Source organism: Petromyzon marinus, chromosome 23 (genome assembly GCF_048934315.1).
Source record: "Petromyzon marinus isolate PM22_M1 ecotype Great Lakes invasive population chromosome 23, UKy_Petmar_22M1.pri1.0, whole genome shotgun sequence".
Lineage (NCBI taxonomy): Eukaryota > Metazoa > Chordata > Hyperoartia > Petromyzontiformes > Petromyzontidae > Petromyzon > Petromyzon marinus.
In genome coordinates, this window is record NC_133689.1 from 10,113,660 (window position 1) to 10,132,708 (window position 19,049).

At 43.2% G+C, this 19,049-nt stretch overlaps 1 protein-coding gene across 2 annotated transcripts in view; it reads right to left on the bottom strand.

Annotated features, from left to right (window-relative positions):
* LOC116945092 (CUB and sushi domain-containing protein 1-like) overlaps nt 1-19,049 on the bottom strand; it is a 630,678-nt gene that overhangs the window by 213,384 nt on the left and 398,245 nt on the right. For both annotated transcript variants that reach the window (XM_032959197.2, XM_032959196.2), the window contains exons 25-26: nt 16,642-16,768; nt 4,353-4,555 (exon numbers count right to left, since the gene is read on the bottom strand). In XM_032959197.2, the coding sequence (XP_032815088.2) occupies nt 4,353-4,555; nt 16,642-16,768 (330 nt within the window). The remainder of the gene's footprint in view (nt 1-4,352; nt 4,556-16,641; nt 16,769-19,049) is intronic.

The window sequence follows — 19,049 nt, forward strand, 5'->3', positions numbered from 1 at the left end:
TCAGGGCTCGAGTTGCGCCATCAATATTGACAGCACCGTCACAGCGAGAAACACTCGACTCGAAATCGTCCTTCCAGGCGCGAGAGATAGAAGTTAAAAAAAAAAATCCACAAGAGAAGAAGGAAAAAAGACTCCGCTCGACATAACGGAAATGGGTGACAATTACTGGTATCAGGTCTAAGCCGGGCCACCAGCGCTTGTTCAGCTGATTGCTCAGCAAATGTGTGCTGACAGAAAGCATTGATTGAAGCCTGGTCAAGCTCATGATGGGGTTGCCGACCTACAACTCTCCGAGCTGCCTATGATCTGTTTTGGTTTCCCACGATGCAGTGGGTGAGATGGGTCAGTGTGGAGGAATGGAGGGCTTCTTCCACGCCTGCAGCAGTGGTTGCAGGGGTAAATACGAAGAAAGTACGAGTGGAAGGACATTTCATGAACGCCAGTGACCACGATTTATCCGCAGCCTTTACCTCCGATGAGGTTTGCTGCAATATAACTTTCTGCAATTTTACGATATACTGCATCCCATTGCCAGTTTCCTGTAACTTTATGAATGTATTTCACATTTGTATTGTATTGCTCTTGCGCCTTGGCTGCACTTCTCATGTTAATAAAGAATACTTTGAAGTTGTTCGCCTGCAGTTCAGCTGAGAGTCACCCTCCATGATACCGGTTTTTTTTTTTGGGTTAGATCGCGCAAATATAAATGTGTCGTTAAACCCGCCACCACCCGACACAGCCAAATAGTCAGGTTTGTTCCGTAAAACGAGTACAGCACACCGGTGTGTTGGAGAGCAAATCCACAACATTTACAAATCATTTGCAAGGATGTTGTGGGTTTATTCTCCAACACACCGGGGTGAGCTGTACGAGTAACGAATTGGCATGTTTTGTTTAAGTGACGCACCCTCCTAATTGGCTGTGTCGGGTGGTGGCGGGTTTAACGACAAACTTATATTTACGCGATCTAACCTAAAAAAAAAGTGTATTATGGATGATATTGGTCACGAAAACCTACGTTTTAAAGTAACCCTGCGTTCATAATTCCGACGGTTACGGTGTCATACGACTTGCACTTTCCATCAGTTACTCGCGACAAAACGCGCGAGTCGAGCAGAGGACAACCCAAATAGATTTTCCACGTTCGTCTTTTGAGCATGGAAGACGCTCTGACTTTCATTACGCTAACAATCGATCGACAGCGTCACTTATCTTATGCTACACTTTATCAAAAGGTGTCGCTTCTGACCTGACCCACTAATGGGGTGAAGGAATTACTTAGATCAATTAAAGAAACAGATACTGTATCACCACTGTGCCGCGTAGGATTCAAAATTAACTTGAGGTTGTGTCAGTTGAAAAGGCAATTAATACAATTAAAGCGTCAATTAATTGTATTATCTTTTTTTTACCAAAATCTAAAGACAAAAGTAATTGGTATTTATTAAAATTACGGATAAACAAAGCAATATCTTGAATGGTATTCATGGTTATGAAATCAAGATGAGAATATCTCACAATTGCAATATTTCCTTTTGACCGATGCTGAAGATTTTGCACCCTCAGGACACAAGCCTACAAGGTCTACAAGGTTTCCCACCAGCTTGGAATCTTCCCATCCTTGATCACCAACCTTCACTGCCTCAATAATAGCCATCGCTGTAACGAGCCCTCCGGCCAATCCCTCATACATTCTCTACCCGTCACAACCTCCTTATTCCCATTATTAGCAATGCTATCCGGCCAGTTCACATATTTCATTCCCTGAAATTAGAAATCGAGCCTCCACACAAGAAGCAGGGAAGTGGCTGCTGTTCGGTGAACTACCGGTAACTACCTGCCACGTTGACATGTGCTGATCTGACAACATTTCCTACATCAGCTCAGGTGTGACCAAAATTCACGCCGTATATTCAGTCCAGTCAGGTACCAAGGCAGTTATATATATATGCAAAACTTGTGTTAGCAGACGGTGATTAAGGAAACAGAGAAAATTATGAAACACCATTTCTAACAAAGATCTTGGATTGCCAACAAAGGTCGGAACAAGCGCATGGCAGTGGGAAGGGAAAAACTTGCCACTCGGCAGGTGAAGAAGGGCAAACACCCTGGCCGGTGTGCATACACGCCGGCTGCCGTTCCTTATCACCCAGCGAGCGGCACGCCGTGAAACAACCATTCACCATTCGCCAATGTCAAAGAAAATTATCTAGGAGCGGTGTTTCCAAAACATGTTTGTCCGGCGGACCACTCAGCCAATTCAAACATTTCCGTGGACCACCCACCCAGCCTCCTGCTCCTGGTGACAGAACGTATTCACTTATCCATATTACCGGAACATACAAACTTTTTTTTTAATGCAGCCTTTTTTTTTTGGGGGGGGGGAGGGGGCATTTATATCTTTGGCTAAGGGTAGTTTTATAATGCAAATAATGTCCGAAACAAAAAGGTGTAATGAACACTGTCGTTATTATCCGGATATGAAACTGCACATTGGCATCACAGTGCCCCCAGGACCCACCTGGAGGACCGTCTTGGACCCCCTGGCTGATACCGGGGACGACACTCTGAGAGCCACTGCTCTAGACCGATCATAAAGACTGCCTTATAAGAGCGAAGTATGTCATCCACGGGGACGTTTTTGGGCAATGCCCATTCTTGCGAGCACGGTGAGAAGGCGGGGATATTAACTGGTTTGGGAGCTTTGACATCGCACTCTATACGGTGGTTGTGTGAGAAAATTGTGGAATCCAGGTACGTGACTTTACCGAAAGAACCAAAGAGTATGGATTCATGCAGTCTCGAAAGCTTCAAATCAAGATAAAGACTGTGGAACTTTAAGATATTAAATCAATTGAGTGTGTCAGTTTAACAAGTAGGCTTTCACGACCAATATCATCCATAATACAGGTTTTTTTTGGGTTAGGTCACATAAATATATAAATGTGTCGTTAAACCCGCCACCACCCGACAAAGCCAAATAGTAATGTTTGTTACGTAAACAGAACGTGCCAATGCGTTACTAGTACAGCACCACCGGTGTGATGGAGAGCAAAGCGACAACATTTACAAAGTTTATATTGGATAGACATATAAACAGCTTCTCTTAGTGGACATTGAATAGCAGAAAAATCCCTTAATAGGTCAAACATATATATAGTATAAACTGGTTTAAATGAAAAGGATTGATGAGTTGAGTGCACCCATTGTAATGACGTACTCTTTGATCAAATGTCGCCAGGTTTTATAACGATTACCGCAGGGAATAAATTACAACCAAAACATCAATGCATTTAAAACCTCTTTAAGGAAAGCATCTTGATGCATTGTTCCTCGAATCAATTGGGAACTGTGTGGTCAGTGCAATAATCGCCTCCTGCACACGAACAGCTAAGGCCACATTAACATATTGATGAAACAGCTGAATTGCATCACCTTGGGGATTTGACTGATTGTTGGTAATTGAGACATCAGCAAGTTTTCATCAAAAAGTGAACAAAGGAACACAGTCCACACGTGAATAGGACCCTACATTATTACTTGCTGAAATGTGAATCCTAAACTATTCCCAACCTGCACGTATATAATATGGTAGTTAAATTTCGATTTAAAGCTTTCGTGACTGCAATGATTCATCTTCTTTGGTTCTTTCGGTAAAGTCACGTAGAATGAGAATAAAATAATAAATTGATAAAATAACACAATAATATTCTCACGACGTTTCGGCCACAACACAAGCGGCCTTCATCAGGTGAAGGGGCGAGACTGTCTGGTAGGACAGTGCTGGAAAATATGGTAGTTATTTAAAAAAAAAAATTATATTATGATGATTGAAAATAATCTACACCACTTTGTCAATGCACTGCTGGTTGAAGGCCACCCCATGTTGTGCTGGTACCGTGGAGGTTGTTTGACCATACTTCACCATGCTGGTCAGTGCAGGTCGGTGGAGGGGGTGGGGGCAGGTCAGTGACATTGCCCGTTGCCATCAATTGGTGAATCAACCACTCATTAAATAAGGTGTATGTCGTATGCTCATCACAATATTACCAAAATGACGGGCATTGTTCTACAAGACCACGTTTATCAAATCCCTCCAACTGCCTCTGTTCACCCAGCAGTATAAATAGATTCGGCACAGTGATTCGATCAGCAGGTCACGTGCGGTAGAATCAAGTGTGGGTACTCCCACCTCGTTCTGAGACGTCTGGCCTGCGTGGGCTGGCTTGGCCAAACATCCTCGAGAGGGGCTCTCTAGGACTACCTGTAGTGATGCCCATCCACTGCCAGTGGTTGTGAGCGAGAAATTGCAAAAGCTGCTGGTGAAACAAAGGCGTTGCGGCAGGGCTCACTGGAGAAGTGGATGACGAAGCCGGACTTGCTGATGAAGAAGTCGGTGTCGAACTGCACGGCGATGGCGTTGAGCGTGCTGTGCACGGGGCTCGGCAGCACGGAGCCGCTGAGCTCCTTGAGCAGCAGCTGCCCCTCGGTGACGCCGTCCCACACGCGCACAACGTCGTGCGACGCCTCCGTGTCGAACGCGCTGAACTGCAGGCTGCTCACACGCACACGCGCACGCACACAAAACCCCACGCATCGACGCACAGAACCCACGCACCACGTCCATGCGCAGCATGCACCCGCGCACCGCACGTGGCACACAGACCCACACGTCAGACCCAAGCACAGCATCCACGCACCCATACACTCACACCGCACCAACGCGGCGCAGCCACGCAGACATGCATCATACATGCCTCACGTAAAAGTCATGTTAGGAAAAATCGTACAGACACTGCAGAACTCCTGTTATCCAAGGCACCTATCACACGCGACTCCTATTGTCCACAGCTGCTGTAGGATTCTAGGTTTAAAGCTTTCGTGACTGCTAGGATCCATACTCTTTGGTTCTATTGGGTAAAGTCACGTAGGTCCCTTCACCTGATGAAGGCCGCTTGTGTTGTGGCCGAAACGTCGTGATTGTTTGTTATTTTATTTTCACCTACGTGACTTTACCCAATAGAACCAAAGAGTATGCTGTAGGATTCTCGAAAACTCCTATTATCCGTGGCCCAGTCTATTTATCTTACGCAAGATTTTGCCCATAAATGCACAGCGAAGCTGCTTGCCAATACCAGCAGGTTATGCACATAAAAAAGCAACGCTCCTTATCAAAACATGTGCACTGGCAGCACTTGCTTTGATCACGAGACGACACAGACGCGAATACACTTACAAATACACGGAGACACACAGAAAACGGGGATACAGAGGGGCATGGAGAAAGACAAGGAGACACACACAGAGAGAGAGAGAGAGACATGTAGACATGCAAACAAACACGGAGACAAACACAAAGACAGAGAGACGTACACACACACACGGACACACTGAGACGAAAACTTGTTTATCACCGCGGGCATCGTGCAGAAAATTAATCATTTTTTATCTGCGGTAATCTGCAAGTTTTTTGACCCCACAAATAAGAGGAGTTAAAATCGCGGATAACCCCGGGGATAATTCAACCTGGGATATTGGTCCCCTGCATCATCGTGAATATGTGCATTCACATTCGCATTCACGTGAACACATAATACTGTACATGCAGCATCCCAGATCAAAGATCACGTCGCGATTAGTGTTACAGAAGCCGCGACACCACGCCATCGCTCCCTTCCACTAGATCTGCTAAGAAGTGCACAGTCATTGCCTGACCTACAAGGTCTGCTCTCACACAGTGAGTGGCGTATGAGCATCCGGCTGTACGTCACCCTCCTGGTAACCGGCATCTACGTACCCACTCACGTGTCCGTCTCGGTAACGCGACACCCCTCCATCATGCGAATGCGTTTATTGGGCTATGTTCTATTCCAAATTTCTGAATTCAGGAGATATCTTCGAAAAGTCTGACCTCAAATTGTCCCACTAACGTGGACATCTAATATACGCGCTGACAACCGTGACTGACTGATATAAACCCTAAACGTGCTGGGAAAAAATAAAAGATGGCACAGATATATTCACGTACATGCTTAGAAATATAAACTGCTGAAAACTAGGATCTTCAAATTTGGGTCCCCAAAATGATGGCCCTAAGGCTGATTGGCTGTCGGGAGAGGTTGCGGTAAAGGTCTAAAATGCTTTAAATTTCACTGTAAACACTTAAAAATATGAGATACACATATGCACGCAAATGAACATGTACCTTCTCCATTTACTTGAGCATTTACTGAGATTTGAACTCACAACCTTCCATTTAGTGAATAGAGCGATTTAACCACTGTGCTACCCAGTCGGAGATGATACTCTGGGTCGTACATTTATTTCAATAAGGAATGTAATTATGATTACTAATGACGTCCAATTTTAACACATTGATTATGAGGGTGTTTTCACTGTTCTCAAAGCACCGTAGATTTTCCACATCACATTGAAGCGGACTGCAATGCCCTTTGAGAATTAGCCACGAACTTATTTAGCGGTTTTCAATATTAATTTTGAGCCTAATCTCCTCGACACTAATTGCAGGGCATTAAAATGTGATGGGTCTGCTGTGGTTTACAGTTTAAATTCAATTAAGCTCCCTTAACACAGGCGATGGTATGTTACACGAGGCTGCTAAAACAATGTTAAGATGTAGTGGTTCCTTTGTGGCGTTTTTTTTTCGCAACACCTTAATTGTAAAGCAGGATTGAATGCCGCTGTCTCCTTGATTTCAGAAATCACAAATCAAATCTATTAGCATTCGGGTGTTCTTTGGAGAAAGGTGGATTGCATGGGGGCTCAGATAAACTGGGTCTAAAGGATGCTAACACAGTGGATAAATAACGTGAAATACTTTGTAGCAGGTTTACTTAGCCCTTTCATTCAACAGTAGTTGCATGGAGAGACCGGAACCTGTCAAGGGTATGTGGACTTTCCAACACTGGCTCAAGGTCACCATATGGAAAACAATACAAAATTATAATTTTAACAATCAAGATAAGTCGACTTGACTCTTGTTGAGTGGCAGTTTTGACTTGGTGCTCACAACGAGGAGGAAATTCAAAACACCGTGACCAAATTCTAGCGCTTTCTCGAGCTTAAGAGGCAATTTCTCAATTCAGTGGCCAGTGAATTGCTTCTTCAGTGAAAGTGCCTCAATTTGATTTTGTTGCCCTCAGGCTGTGACAAATCTATCCCTAGGGTCAAGGGAAAGGGCCACTCTCCTCAAAAGAAGTCTCCCGGGGCAACAAATGGCACCAGTAGAGGATGATGTCTGTACGGTGAAGTACTCTTTTTACGTTGGGGATGCGTCTCCGGCAAAGGCGACGTTAGGCGCGATGACGTCAATTGAAATCTATTTTACCACTTGACTTGTTTAAATTTAGGACACCTTCCCTGGGGGCAAATTTTTCGGTCACAATTAAAAACAAATTTAAAACAAGTGTAATGACCGAAAATAACCCCAAGCCAAAGTGCAGCTTAACGGTTATTCAAAGGCTAGGGGTTGTTCGGGGGCTCTTGTGGCGCCTCTCACAACCATTTACGGCCTTCGGCAAAAAGTAATGTCATGAAAAAAATTGCACACGAACGACGCATTCACGCAAGCACCCCAATGCTCCGTTTTGAAGTTTTGAAATTAAACATATTTTGAATTATACTCTTAGTTATTTCGGTAAAGTCACGTGACTTTACCGAAAGAACTAAGAACATGAATTACTGCAGTCACGAAAGCTTTAAATCAATATTTTGAATTGTATTATGTTTAGAATTAGATAATTGTATTTCTTCATTAAAAGCTTGTATCATTTTACATCTGGAATACTTAATTGAAAGCGACATTTCGTGTGAATTTCCTCTCGTCGTTAAGTCGATGGCCTTGCCGGCGGTTTGGTTCGACGCGGTCTTTCACCCGCCCCTCTATAGCCCCGCCAAGCGTTGGTTGGCTGCTTGGTCCCGGTCACGTGACGCGCTTCAACCAATCCGTGCCGCGTTAGTCACAGAATGACAGAATCACAGAGCTGGGTGTTTATATATCAAAGATAGACTAAGGTCTCCGATCGGTCGGGAGGGTTAGACTTTTGAAGCGATTGAAGGAAGATATTTGAACGAGAATAGGCGGGAAACAAAGTGGAACCCAGAGGCGACGGTTGAATTCCATTAGAGGGGAAGGACAGGGATTGGCTAAGGGAAATTACGGTGAGGGAACATTCCAAAAAGGGAACTTGGAACGATATAAACGGGCAGAGCACAAGGGGAGTTTGAGGGAATGTACAGCTTCCAGATCAAGCACAAAGCCCGGATCTAGGTTGTTCTGTGTTAATGAAAGTGGCTGCTAGTAGTTCGACGTCCGAGTCTTTACACAAGTACCAAAAAAAAAGAAAAAAATATATATCCAAAAATTAATCAATGTATATCAGAATCTTTACTTATACTGGAGGAATCCGATGAGCTATAAGGCTCTATTCCAAAGATGTCCAGTAGGGGTGGGTCAGAACGTTACAACAGGAAACAATATGAAAACACGATACGAGTGTAATGTATATAGGAAAGGTAAGAAAATCAGACATCTAAAAAATGTGTATATTTTACCATGTAAAGCCCACTAAGCTATTAGCTTGTTTTTCAGAAGCGACCTGGCCACAAATGATAGCTCAACTAAGTGGCTTGTCACGTGTAAATGTATACCAGCCAAGTAAAATAAAGTCACGTAGATATGAAAATAAACAATTGTATTGAGAGAGGGTAGTACAGTGTGGCGATGTTGTAAATAGGAAAATAAACAATTGTTTAATAAAGAATTAAAGCTTTCGTGACTGCGTAAATTACTCGGTTTTTTCGGTAAAGTCACGTATGTAGAAATACAATAAAATTATATTAAAATAAATCAGGACGTTTCGACCGCAACACAAGCGATCTTCATCAGGTGTAAAAAAAACAAATAGCGAGGGAGCACATAGGGTGACATCAACGCAACACACAGAGAGCGTTAAACTTACACGGAGGTAAATGCAACAAAAACAAATGAGTAATTTATGCAGTCACGAAAGCTTTAATTTTTTTATTAACACACTTCTACGGGGAAGTTACCTTTACAATTCTGTACTAAACTTATTGCCCTGTGTTGTCTGTTCTTCTGAGTGCTTCAATGTGCTTCGTCTTTTGTTTACCGTGGTTTGTGTTTGTCTCTATGCTTCCTTCGGCCCCTCCTCCCACATCTGCTGATTATTTAATCCTCTGTCTGTTCATCCCTCCGGCCCTTTTTCTTGCTTCTCTCTCCTTCTTTCCTCTCCTCGCCTCTTGGTGTCCCTGTATAAAGTATTTCTGCTACCTTGTACCTCGTATTTGTTCACTCTGTCTATGCTGGTGTGTTCAACCCAGAGGATGAACACGAAATTTAGCAGTCTTCTGAAATTCGTGGTCCGCCAGGCAAGTGTCTAACTGTGTCGTTGGCCGACTGGTTTTGCATCGCGTTATTTTTTCTTAGGTTTGTTGAATTCTCGTCTCTCATCTTGTTGTATTTACCTCCGTGTAAGTTTAACGCTCTCTATGTGTTGCGTCGATGTCACCCTATGTGCTCCCTCGCTATTTGTTTTTTTTTACACCTGATGAAGATCGCTTGTGTTGCGGTCGAAACGTGATTTATTTTAATATAATTTTATTGTATTTCTACATACGTGACTTTACCGGAAAAAAAATGAGAAACATTTTTTTAATTTTCCTATCTACGTGACTTTACCGAAAGAACCAAAGAGTATGGATTCCTGCAGTCACGAAAGCTTCTAATCAAGAAAGTAATCTAAACGCAAGATAATACAGAGTACTCTCCAGAGATGGCGGTGGAGATTGTACTGAGAGAGGGTGGTACAGAGTGGCGATGTTGTAAACACTGCGACTTAAGTGCCCGCTAGGGGGCACTCACTATATACACAGTACACACACACTATACACACAGTACACACACACTATACACACAGTACACACACACTATACACACAGTACACACACACACCATACACACAGTACACACACACTATACACACAGTACACACACACTATACACACAGTACACACACACACTATACACACAGTACACACACACTATACACACAGTACACACACACACTATACACAGTACACACACACACTATACACACAGTACACACACACTATACACACAGTACACACACACTATACACACAGTACACACACACTATACACACAGTACACACACACACTATACACACAGTACACACACTATGCACACAGTACACACACTATACACACAGTACACACACACTATACACACAGTACACACACACACTATACACACAGTACACACACACACTATACACACAGTACACACACACACTATACACACAGTACACACACACTATACACACAGTACACACACACACTATACACATAGTACACACACACTATACACACAGTACACACACACTATACACACAGTACACACACACTATACACACAGTACACACACACACTATACACACAGTACACACACACGATACACACAGTACACACACACACACTATACACACAGTACACACACTATACACACAGTACACACACACACTATACACACAGTACACACACTATACACACAGTACACACACACTATACACACAGTACACACACACTATACACACAGTACACACACACACCATACACACAGTACACACACACACACTATACACACAGTACACACACACTATACACACAGTACACACACACACTATACACACAGTACACACACACTATACACACAGTACACACACACTATACACACAGTACACACACACTATACACACAGTACACACACACGATACACACAGTACACACACACACACTATACACACAGTACACACACTATACACACAGTACACACACACACTATACACACAGTACACACACTATACACACAGTACACACACACTATACACACAGTACACACACACTATACACACAGTACACACACACTATACACACAGTACACACACACACTATACACACAGTACACACACTATACACACAGTACACACACTATACACACAGTACACACACACACTATACACACAGTACACACACACTATACACACACACACTATACACACAGTACACACACACACTATACACACAGTACACACACACACTATACACACAGTACACACACACTATACACACAGTACACACACACTATACACACAGTACACACACACTATACACACAGTACACACACACTATACACACAGTACACACACTATACACACAGTACACACACGATACACACAGTACACACACACACTATACACACAGTACACACACACACTATACACACAGTACACACACACACGATACACACAGTACACACACACGATACACACAGTACAAACACACTATACACACAGTACACACACACACTATACACACAGTACACACACCGCATACTGTGGAGTGTTGAGCGAATTTCGAGTCCAAATTATATACTACGTGAAATCGTACCAAACCAAACCCGCCTACAGCAAAGGAAATAAATATATACTGCGTTATTTTCTTTAAAATCTCTCAAAACCACTTTGACGTTAATAGGTGCATTTAAAAACGAATTACGATCCCTAATTCATTGGCGACGTTATAGCCTACAACAAATAGGATCAACGAAAATAGAGGACTTACTGAACTGCATTCACGAGTGCTCATGAGAACAAAATTAACGAAAAAGCTTGCTTGGTGTTTGTCTGTGCCTACATTTAGGATTCAACAAATGCCAACTCGTTTAGGCTGCTGGTTATAATAATGACGTGGGGATAACGAAATCCCGATAATAGTGATGTCATATTGCAGTGTGTGAGTGAGTACATGTAGATTGTCTGCTAGTCACTACAGCCTATTCACTTGTAAATGACCTCTTGGTGGCAATGCTTTGCCATTGTATGTAGCTTCAGAGCACACAGCCAGGAACATGGGCTGTGGTTACACCACCATCGAATAGTGGGTGCATGGCAGCTGCAGTAATTACAAATTATCTGTATGCCTTAATCTGTCATTACACTCCTACTATGCTGCGCATAGTAGTGGGTTAATGGTTCACACCCTTTGCAATTCAACGAATTGTCACAATTCAAGGCCACGATTCAATAAAATAATGCATTCCTTTACAAAGCTTGCAAACGGCAGTTGGCAGCGTTAATGTAATAGCTCAGTCCATCCATCTGTCCTGTCTCTAGTGGGTAGTCTTGATGACTCTCGTAAAGATGATACAACATTAATTAAAATTTACTGTGAAGTTGTGCTGCTACTAAAGAACTACCCTATATAGAACAGCCCAAAATTTACCAAAGAGTTTCTCAAAACTTGGTAAAGGAAAAAAATCAAGTGACAAACGCAAAAGCCTTTTCGACCAGAGGGGTCACGTAAACTCATTGCGTACAACAGTGCAATACAATTTTTAAGGTGACCAGCCAAATTGAATATTAGATGAAGGAAAAATGTTACATCAGAGAACAAGATTTTAATTGCGTCAATATGGATTTTTTTTGGGGGGGGGGGGGGGCATTAGCTGATATGGGAGAAGGTACAAAGTGGGAATGTTTATCATGAGGTGCCACCTTTTGGGAATGAAATAAATAATTATTGCAAGGTGATCCCTTACCTTACATGTATCGTGAGCTTAACCCATTCAGATGACGTACACGAATGTCATCGGATGACGTACGTGTATGTGTACATCATCGGAATGTCGTCAAATGACGTATGTGTACGTCATCGGAATGTCATCGACTGACGTACGTGTAGGTCATCGGAATGTCATCGGAACAGAATCGGAAGTAAAAGACCATGCGGGAGGGCGTGTGGCACAGTTTGGCGCCAGCTATCATGAAGTGCGGTCGTGTCACTACAGTTATCTGCGATGAGTACAATGTCTTTAAAAACAGCGACACTACGCCTCTCGAAATAAAATTAATGTTGACCACTTGCGCGTGAACAGGACACCCACCCTGAAACTTGCAGTCGTCTCAGAATAGGAAAGGGTTAAGAGTCACTGATGCTCAGTTGCGTGCCTGCCGCATGGCAAAGGGAAATTACATTGTTAAATTTTTTTAAATAAATTATGTGAAACATAATTATGTGAAACATAATTTATATTATTGAACAACTGATGGGGAAATCACAAGTAAGATGATGACAAACTAATGCTCTAGGGCATGATTGAGGTATCTGTAATTTTGGAATTTATTTAATGGGTTAATTACAATTTGCATTGTTTCATGATGTTATTTTCAGTCGCGCTATTGACTTATAATTGGCAATAAAATACAAAAATGCACTTTAATAATTAACAAGTAAAACTTTACCACCACAGCCGTTGTCAGGTGAGATTATTAAATCTGAATGTGGGTTAAGTGTTATTTGAAAGTTATATGATGGAAATTGTTCTCACACGCACACAAATTATAATTCTTTTGAACTTTATTAAATATGCAGCGCAATAGTAAGCCAATATCTATCATGAAAACCAAGAGCAATACTTAAAAAGGCCCTAATAAGAGAACCTTAAGCAACTTTCAGCAATCCCAGTAGCAACTACACAGGCCATTCAAATATTCACGTTTTCACCCTTGGCAAAAAAAAAATTGAACGTGGAAATCAAATAAAAAATATATACTATAAAACATTTCAAACAGTTGTAAGGGCAGCATGAATGTGAAACAGATTATGCGGGAATGTCCCCATTTATTTGGAAAGCAACTTTTTTATATTTAATGTGAACAAATATATTACCCCCTACCCCCAACCTGTGCCATTTACAGGGGATTATCACAGTGTCACAGACGTACTATTATTACACTGTCGCATGCACAGACAGGTCGATTAATGGTCAGAAATAAAAGGTACGTCAATTGAAACGTAGAGGGAGCATAGAAGTCATGTTGTGTTGACCTCGGCTATTCCAAAATTCACTTAGATACGTTACAAACTGATAATTCTAGCTATTTACTGCCATAATTGTGTTTGTTGCGGTTGCACCCGACTTAAGAGCCGCATGGCTCACAGGGCCATACCTAATAAATGAAACTTGAAATGAAACTTGAATATAAACAGCGCAACTCTGCCATATGCCTACAACTCCACTGGATGCAGGAATATGTGAATCTGACCATTTTATTTCTGGTGTGCACAGTTCGTATAAGTTGGGCAGTGGTGGCAATGCATACCTGTAATCCGGCACTATGGATGCTAGGGTTGGTGGATCACACAAACGTTGTGAAACTCCCTTCCCGTGGGTGTCAAGGAGGAGCCGTACAGTGGCTTGTTAGGAGGCGGTAGCAGCAAAAATGTGCAATCTACCTGTTCCCTCTGTATGGGATAGCGTGCTTCCCCATCGCAGGCGTGGGTTTTCTAGTGGTGCTCCGGTTTCTTCCCACAGGTAAACAGCTCATTAATTGGCGGATAACACCTTAATATATATAGAAGACCGCAGAGCTTGGGCATTTATTGCCGACGGCTCATCGCGTGGCAACCTTCCCAACTGTCTGTGCTCCCTCCTCGAGCCTCTGAGTAGGTTCTCCCTCTCTCTACAAGAGCGAGCGAATGCTGTGTGGCGTTGCGTTACAAGTTGACGTTATTTTGTAACAGGAAGAAGTAATGTCTGTTCTGAACTCTCACGGTGAGCAGTGGATCACCTTATGTTCGAGAACAGCTTTGGAAGATGACGTCACGAAGCCATCTCTGAAGTCCCTTCCATCAACCTCTTATGCACACTTGGCATAGCTTTTGATAAACCCTGTAAAAAGTATGTGTCGGTTGGCAATCAAACCAAATTAAGTGAGATTAAATATATTCACCTTCATGGGCGTGTACGCAGTTAATTGGTCACTGAGCTGACATACTACACTCGGAAAAGCAGGGTTTAATCATGGACGGCTGCCAATATTCAAACCCACGGTCTCAGCAGAGCCAATTCAGTGCTCTGGCACGATAGTAGCCCCCCTTGAACCATCTCCACAAGCTTAGCTTGATTTACAAAAAAAATCGCCGATAATTTGCCGCATCTTTCATCATTTGCGTACTGACCAAGGGCAGGAGGCAATAATCACTTTTTAGTTTTCGCACGACGGATGGCATTTCTTTGCTGCGCATCTTAAGAAGGAAGAAAAATCACGGACGTGCATGAATCATGGAGCGCTTCCCCACATTGACACTCGGGAAGTGTATAACGAGCAATAATAATTGCGGCACTCGCACCAAGCACACAGGAAGCAGTTTTTGGCTGAAGGCCACGATTTAAAAAAAATTGCCTTTTTTTTTCCCACAGGGTAAACCCCAAGTAGCATTATGCCCCCCGTGTTACAGACAGATGGACAGAGTTAATGCACACGTGCTTCCAACCTTAGTTGGGAAGCATTAAAAATACACGCAAACACAAACGAGCTGTCAAGCGAGGCCACGGTTGACGCATAGCAGAGAGCTCAACTTACAATGGGAAGGTCATGAGGTAAAATATCATTCAGGTGGTTAAAGGAGTCCACTGTCATACCAAATTTGACAAAGTGATGATGATTGCTTGTGTTGCAGTCGAAACGTCGTGAGAATTTTATTGCTTTATATATTTTTTATTATTATTATTTTATTGTTTCCCTTCTACGTGACTTTACCGAAAGAGCCAAGAATATAAAGCGAGTACCACTTGTGCGAAGTCAATTGTGGGTGCCCTGTTGGGTAAATGGCTCCTGTCACATGAATGTAGAATTTGCAGCACGGACTCAGGGCCACCAATACAAATGAGCACGGCCTAATACCAGTTTGAGCAGTGATACCGTTTGACTTTTGATTTTAACTTGCGAATTGTCATTAATTATATCACAAGCGAGCTTAGTTAATTTAATTAATTCATTTAAGTCATAGGTGGAGTTTGACTTATATTTTTTTTGGGGGGGGGGAGCAGGTGATCGCTTTGGCCCTCACATTAGGAATCGCGAGTGCATATAATTACAATATTTTTCATGTTCATTGTAAACTTCTGAAAATAAATTAATAAAGGTGTCCAGTGCCCCCCCCCTCCCCCAAATGCCGCCCATGATCTTATATCTATATTTAGCACCTTTATCCAAGGCGCTTTTACAAGAGTTATGAGTGGTGCAATGAGGGTAGCTAAAGGTAACACGGTGAATAGGTGTGGGGAGGGAGGCTAGTTGGTACGGGAATTATGGTGGGTACCTATGGATGGAGGAAAGGATTTCAGTTGCTCATTAAAAATAACTCAACAAAGTCATGAATAACAATGCCTTAAGGGGGCAAAATATACAATAGGCAACGTTTGGGGCAAATGAGCCTTCTTCATAGTACTGTTTTTGTTCCATGAATAAGGGCCATTGCCGAAACGTCTCCTTATAATTTATTTTTCCTATCAAGGCCGCGGTGTTATTGACGGATGCGTTGACATTCATCAACACTTGCGCTCGTGCACCCCTGCCGATGCAGCGTCGCCGATTAATCAGCTGCTGCTGGATCCAGATTGTATGGATTCAGCAGCTGTAACTGATGCACGCACAACACACGTACTACACACGTCAACATGACCCACAGAGTTCAGTAGGACCTGCAGGTGCCTACAATGCACGGTGCAACACCCACCTAACAGTGTAGCCAGGGTCGACCTCCACGGTCCATATGCAGCGAAGGTTGTGGTCGTACGGGGCTGGGAACCCCGGAGAAAGGATGGTTCCCGTCGACTCCCCGCGGATTTGTCCTCCGCACTCGGCTGGGCAAAACAAAAAGAAGCAAAGAGGGATCCCGTTTAAATTCGACGCAACCAAAAGAGAAGCGAGCTGTTTTGCGCGTCTGTTTGTTTGGGGAGAGCGGTAGTGTCGCGGTTAGTGCGCTCACGGCCAACACCAGTGACGATTATCTGAACCGTTCATGGGCCTCCCTTGGGTCGACTAAGCCTCAAATTAGTACCTGGTGCGGTGTGTAAAATATCGCCACCACGGAGACAAAGGCGGCCGGGCGTGGTGTTGGCCAACCACCCCCTCGTGTGCCGTGCCGGCCTTTGTCGGTGCTCGCTAACAGCACTTGCCCCAACAGGCTATATGGGGGATTCTGACTTAAAGCTTTCGTGAATGCAGGAATTCATATTATTTGGGTCTTTCGGTAAAGCCACGTAGATAGATCAAATAATATAAAATAATAAAAATAAAAATCATGATATTGTTATTATTATTTTTATTATTTGAAATATCTACGTGGCTTTACAAAAAAAACCCAAAGAATATATGGGGGATATTTGTCTTTATGGGGTGTTGTTCTTCAGGAGTCCTGGGTTTTTCCGCACATGAAGCAAAAAACCTTCACGGGATTTTACCCAAATTTCCCCAACGCAGGACCCCCCTGAGAAAAAAAGAGGAGCGGTGAGACAAATCATCCCTGAGGATCTTCTGGGTTAATACATTGCTCTGACGTGTAGTTTTATTCCCACGAAAAAAGGAGCTTAACACATTTCTTTAGCTGTTTTTTTTTAAGTCTACGAGCATTGCGTACACATTATTATGTGAATCACTGAAGTCGATCACAATCGGATCCAGAGCAAATGGGGATTGCGTTGGATTGCCTGGGGATCCGATCTGAACCACACGACCGCTTGTGACGGTATCGCGTCCGTGCGCTCCGAATGCGTGCCACACTGCGATACATTCCTTTGTTTCGTTTGGTCTGTTTTGTTTATTTCGTCCATTTTCCATATCTGCCACGGTTTTGTGAGAAAATATTAATCATTGTATCTGCACGTTAGATGGGGGATTCACCCAGAAAGACTATCGCAGTCCTTCACTTCGAATGACACAACTTAATCCTCTATTTTACTCCATCCTGGACACCATGCTTGGCGCGAATGTTCTTAATCCTTTAAGAATACGTCCGCTGAAATGTGCATGGGTTATTTTAATTAAAAATAAAATGAAAAGTACAGTTTTTCATTCAGTTGTTGTTTTCGTTTTTTGCTGCCTTGCCCAAGCTTGCATTTAGTGTTGAAAATCTGCAGGAATTGAAAATTGGCAGGAATTTGCACGTTGGACTTACAGCCGTGATTTATTTATTTTTTGTGACTCACTTACCTTTCCCACACTCCCGTCCGTTTTTTTGTGTTGTTTGTTGTTGCAACTTTATGACCCCGTGCCCCTACTGGACATCTGTGAAGCAGAGCTTCACAGCTCATCGGATTCCTCCTACAGTCTAAATAAACGTGCTGACTGATTATGAGTCAGTCATTTAGAGACGGACGAAAACAAATGTTTGCCACCCACAAGGGCACTTTAGTTATTACTTTGTGAGAATACATCTGGGGAAAAAAACACCTGGGATAACAGTCATGGTGATTCAGAGTTCTGACAAAGCAATAGCTCTGTCCAATGAGCCACCAAATCTCACACCTCCTTCCCTTAATGCATCTTTAATATGCTCGAGCACTGCCTTCACTAACCTCCGCCTTCACCGCCATTCCCATTGCATTAAGGGACAGGCTAAGTTCCTGGTCTCTTCAGAAATGTCTTGTAATATATACACATGTACGTAGCACCAGCATACTGTGCATTTTCCACGTTGAGAATAATCGATGGCATTAGCAAGGTCTCCTTCAATTGGGTTACAGATCCGGCGGTGCTCCTTAATAATAGCGCCACAATATTCCGTCTGACGCGACGCGAGCATTTCGCAGTGGTGACGTTGCAACTGAGGCGTTGTGTTCGACGGTGTTGGTATTGCACGGAGCGCCGCTGACGTTCCTCCAGGCCAATAGTTCGGGTTCGTTTTGCTCTCAAGCCTTAAAGCGCACGCGTTCAACGATTCCGTGCACCGGCTCCGCTCTCACGGCTTGGCTGGCTCGCGATTGTTCGGCGTCGGGCAAATCCGGCCTACGGTGTTGAACGAGGTCTTTTGTTGTTGTTGTTGTTGTTGTTTAAAGCCAGAACGCTGGGGCAAAAGCCTCCGGCCGTTGAGCTGTTGCAATCACCCCCCCCCCTCCCCCCCGTATGTATCGCTTTGAGTCTCCA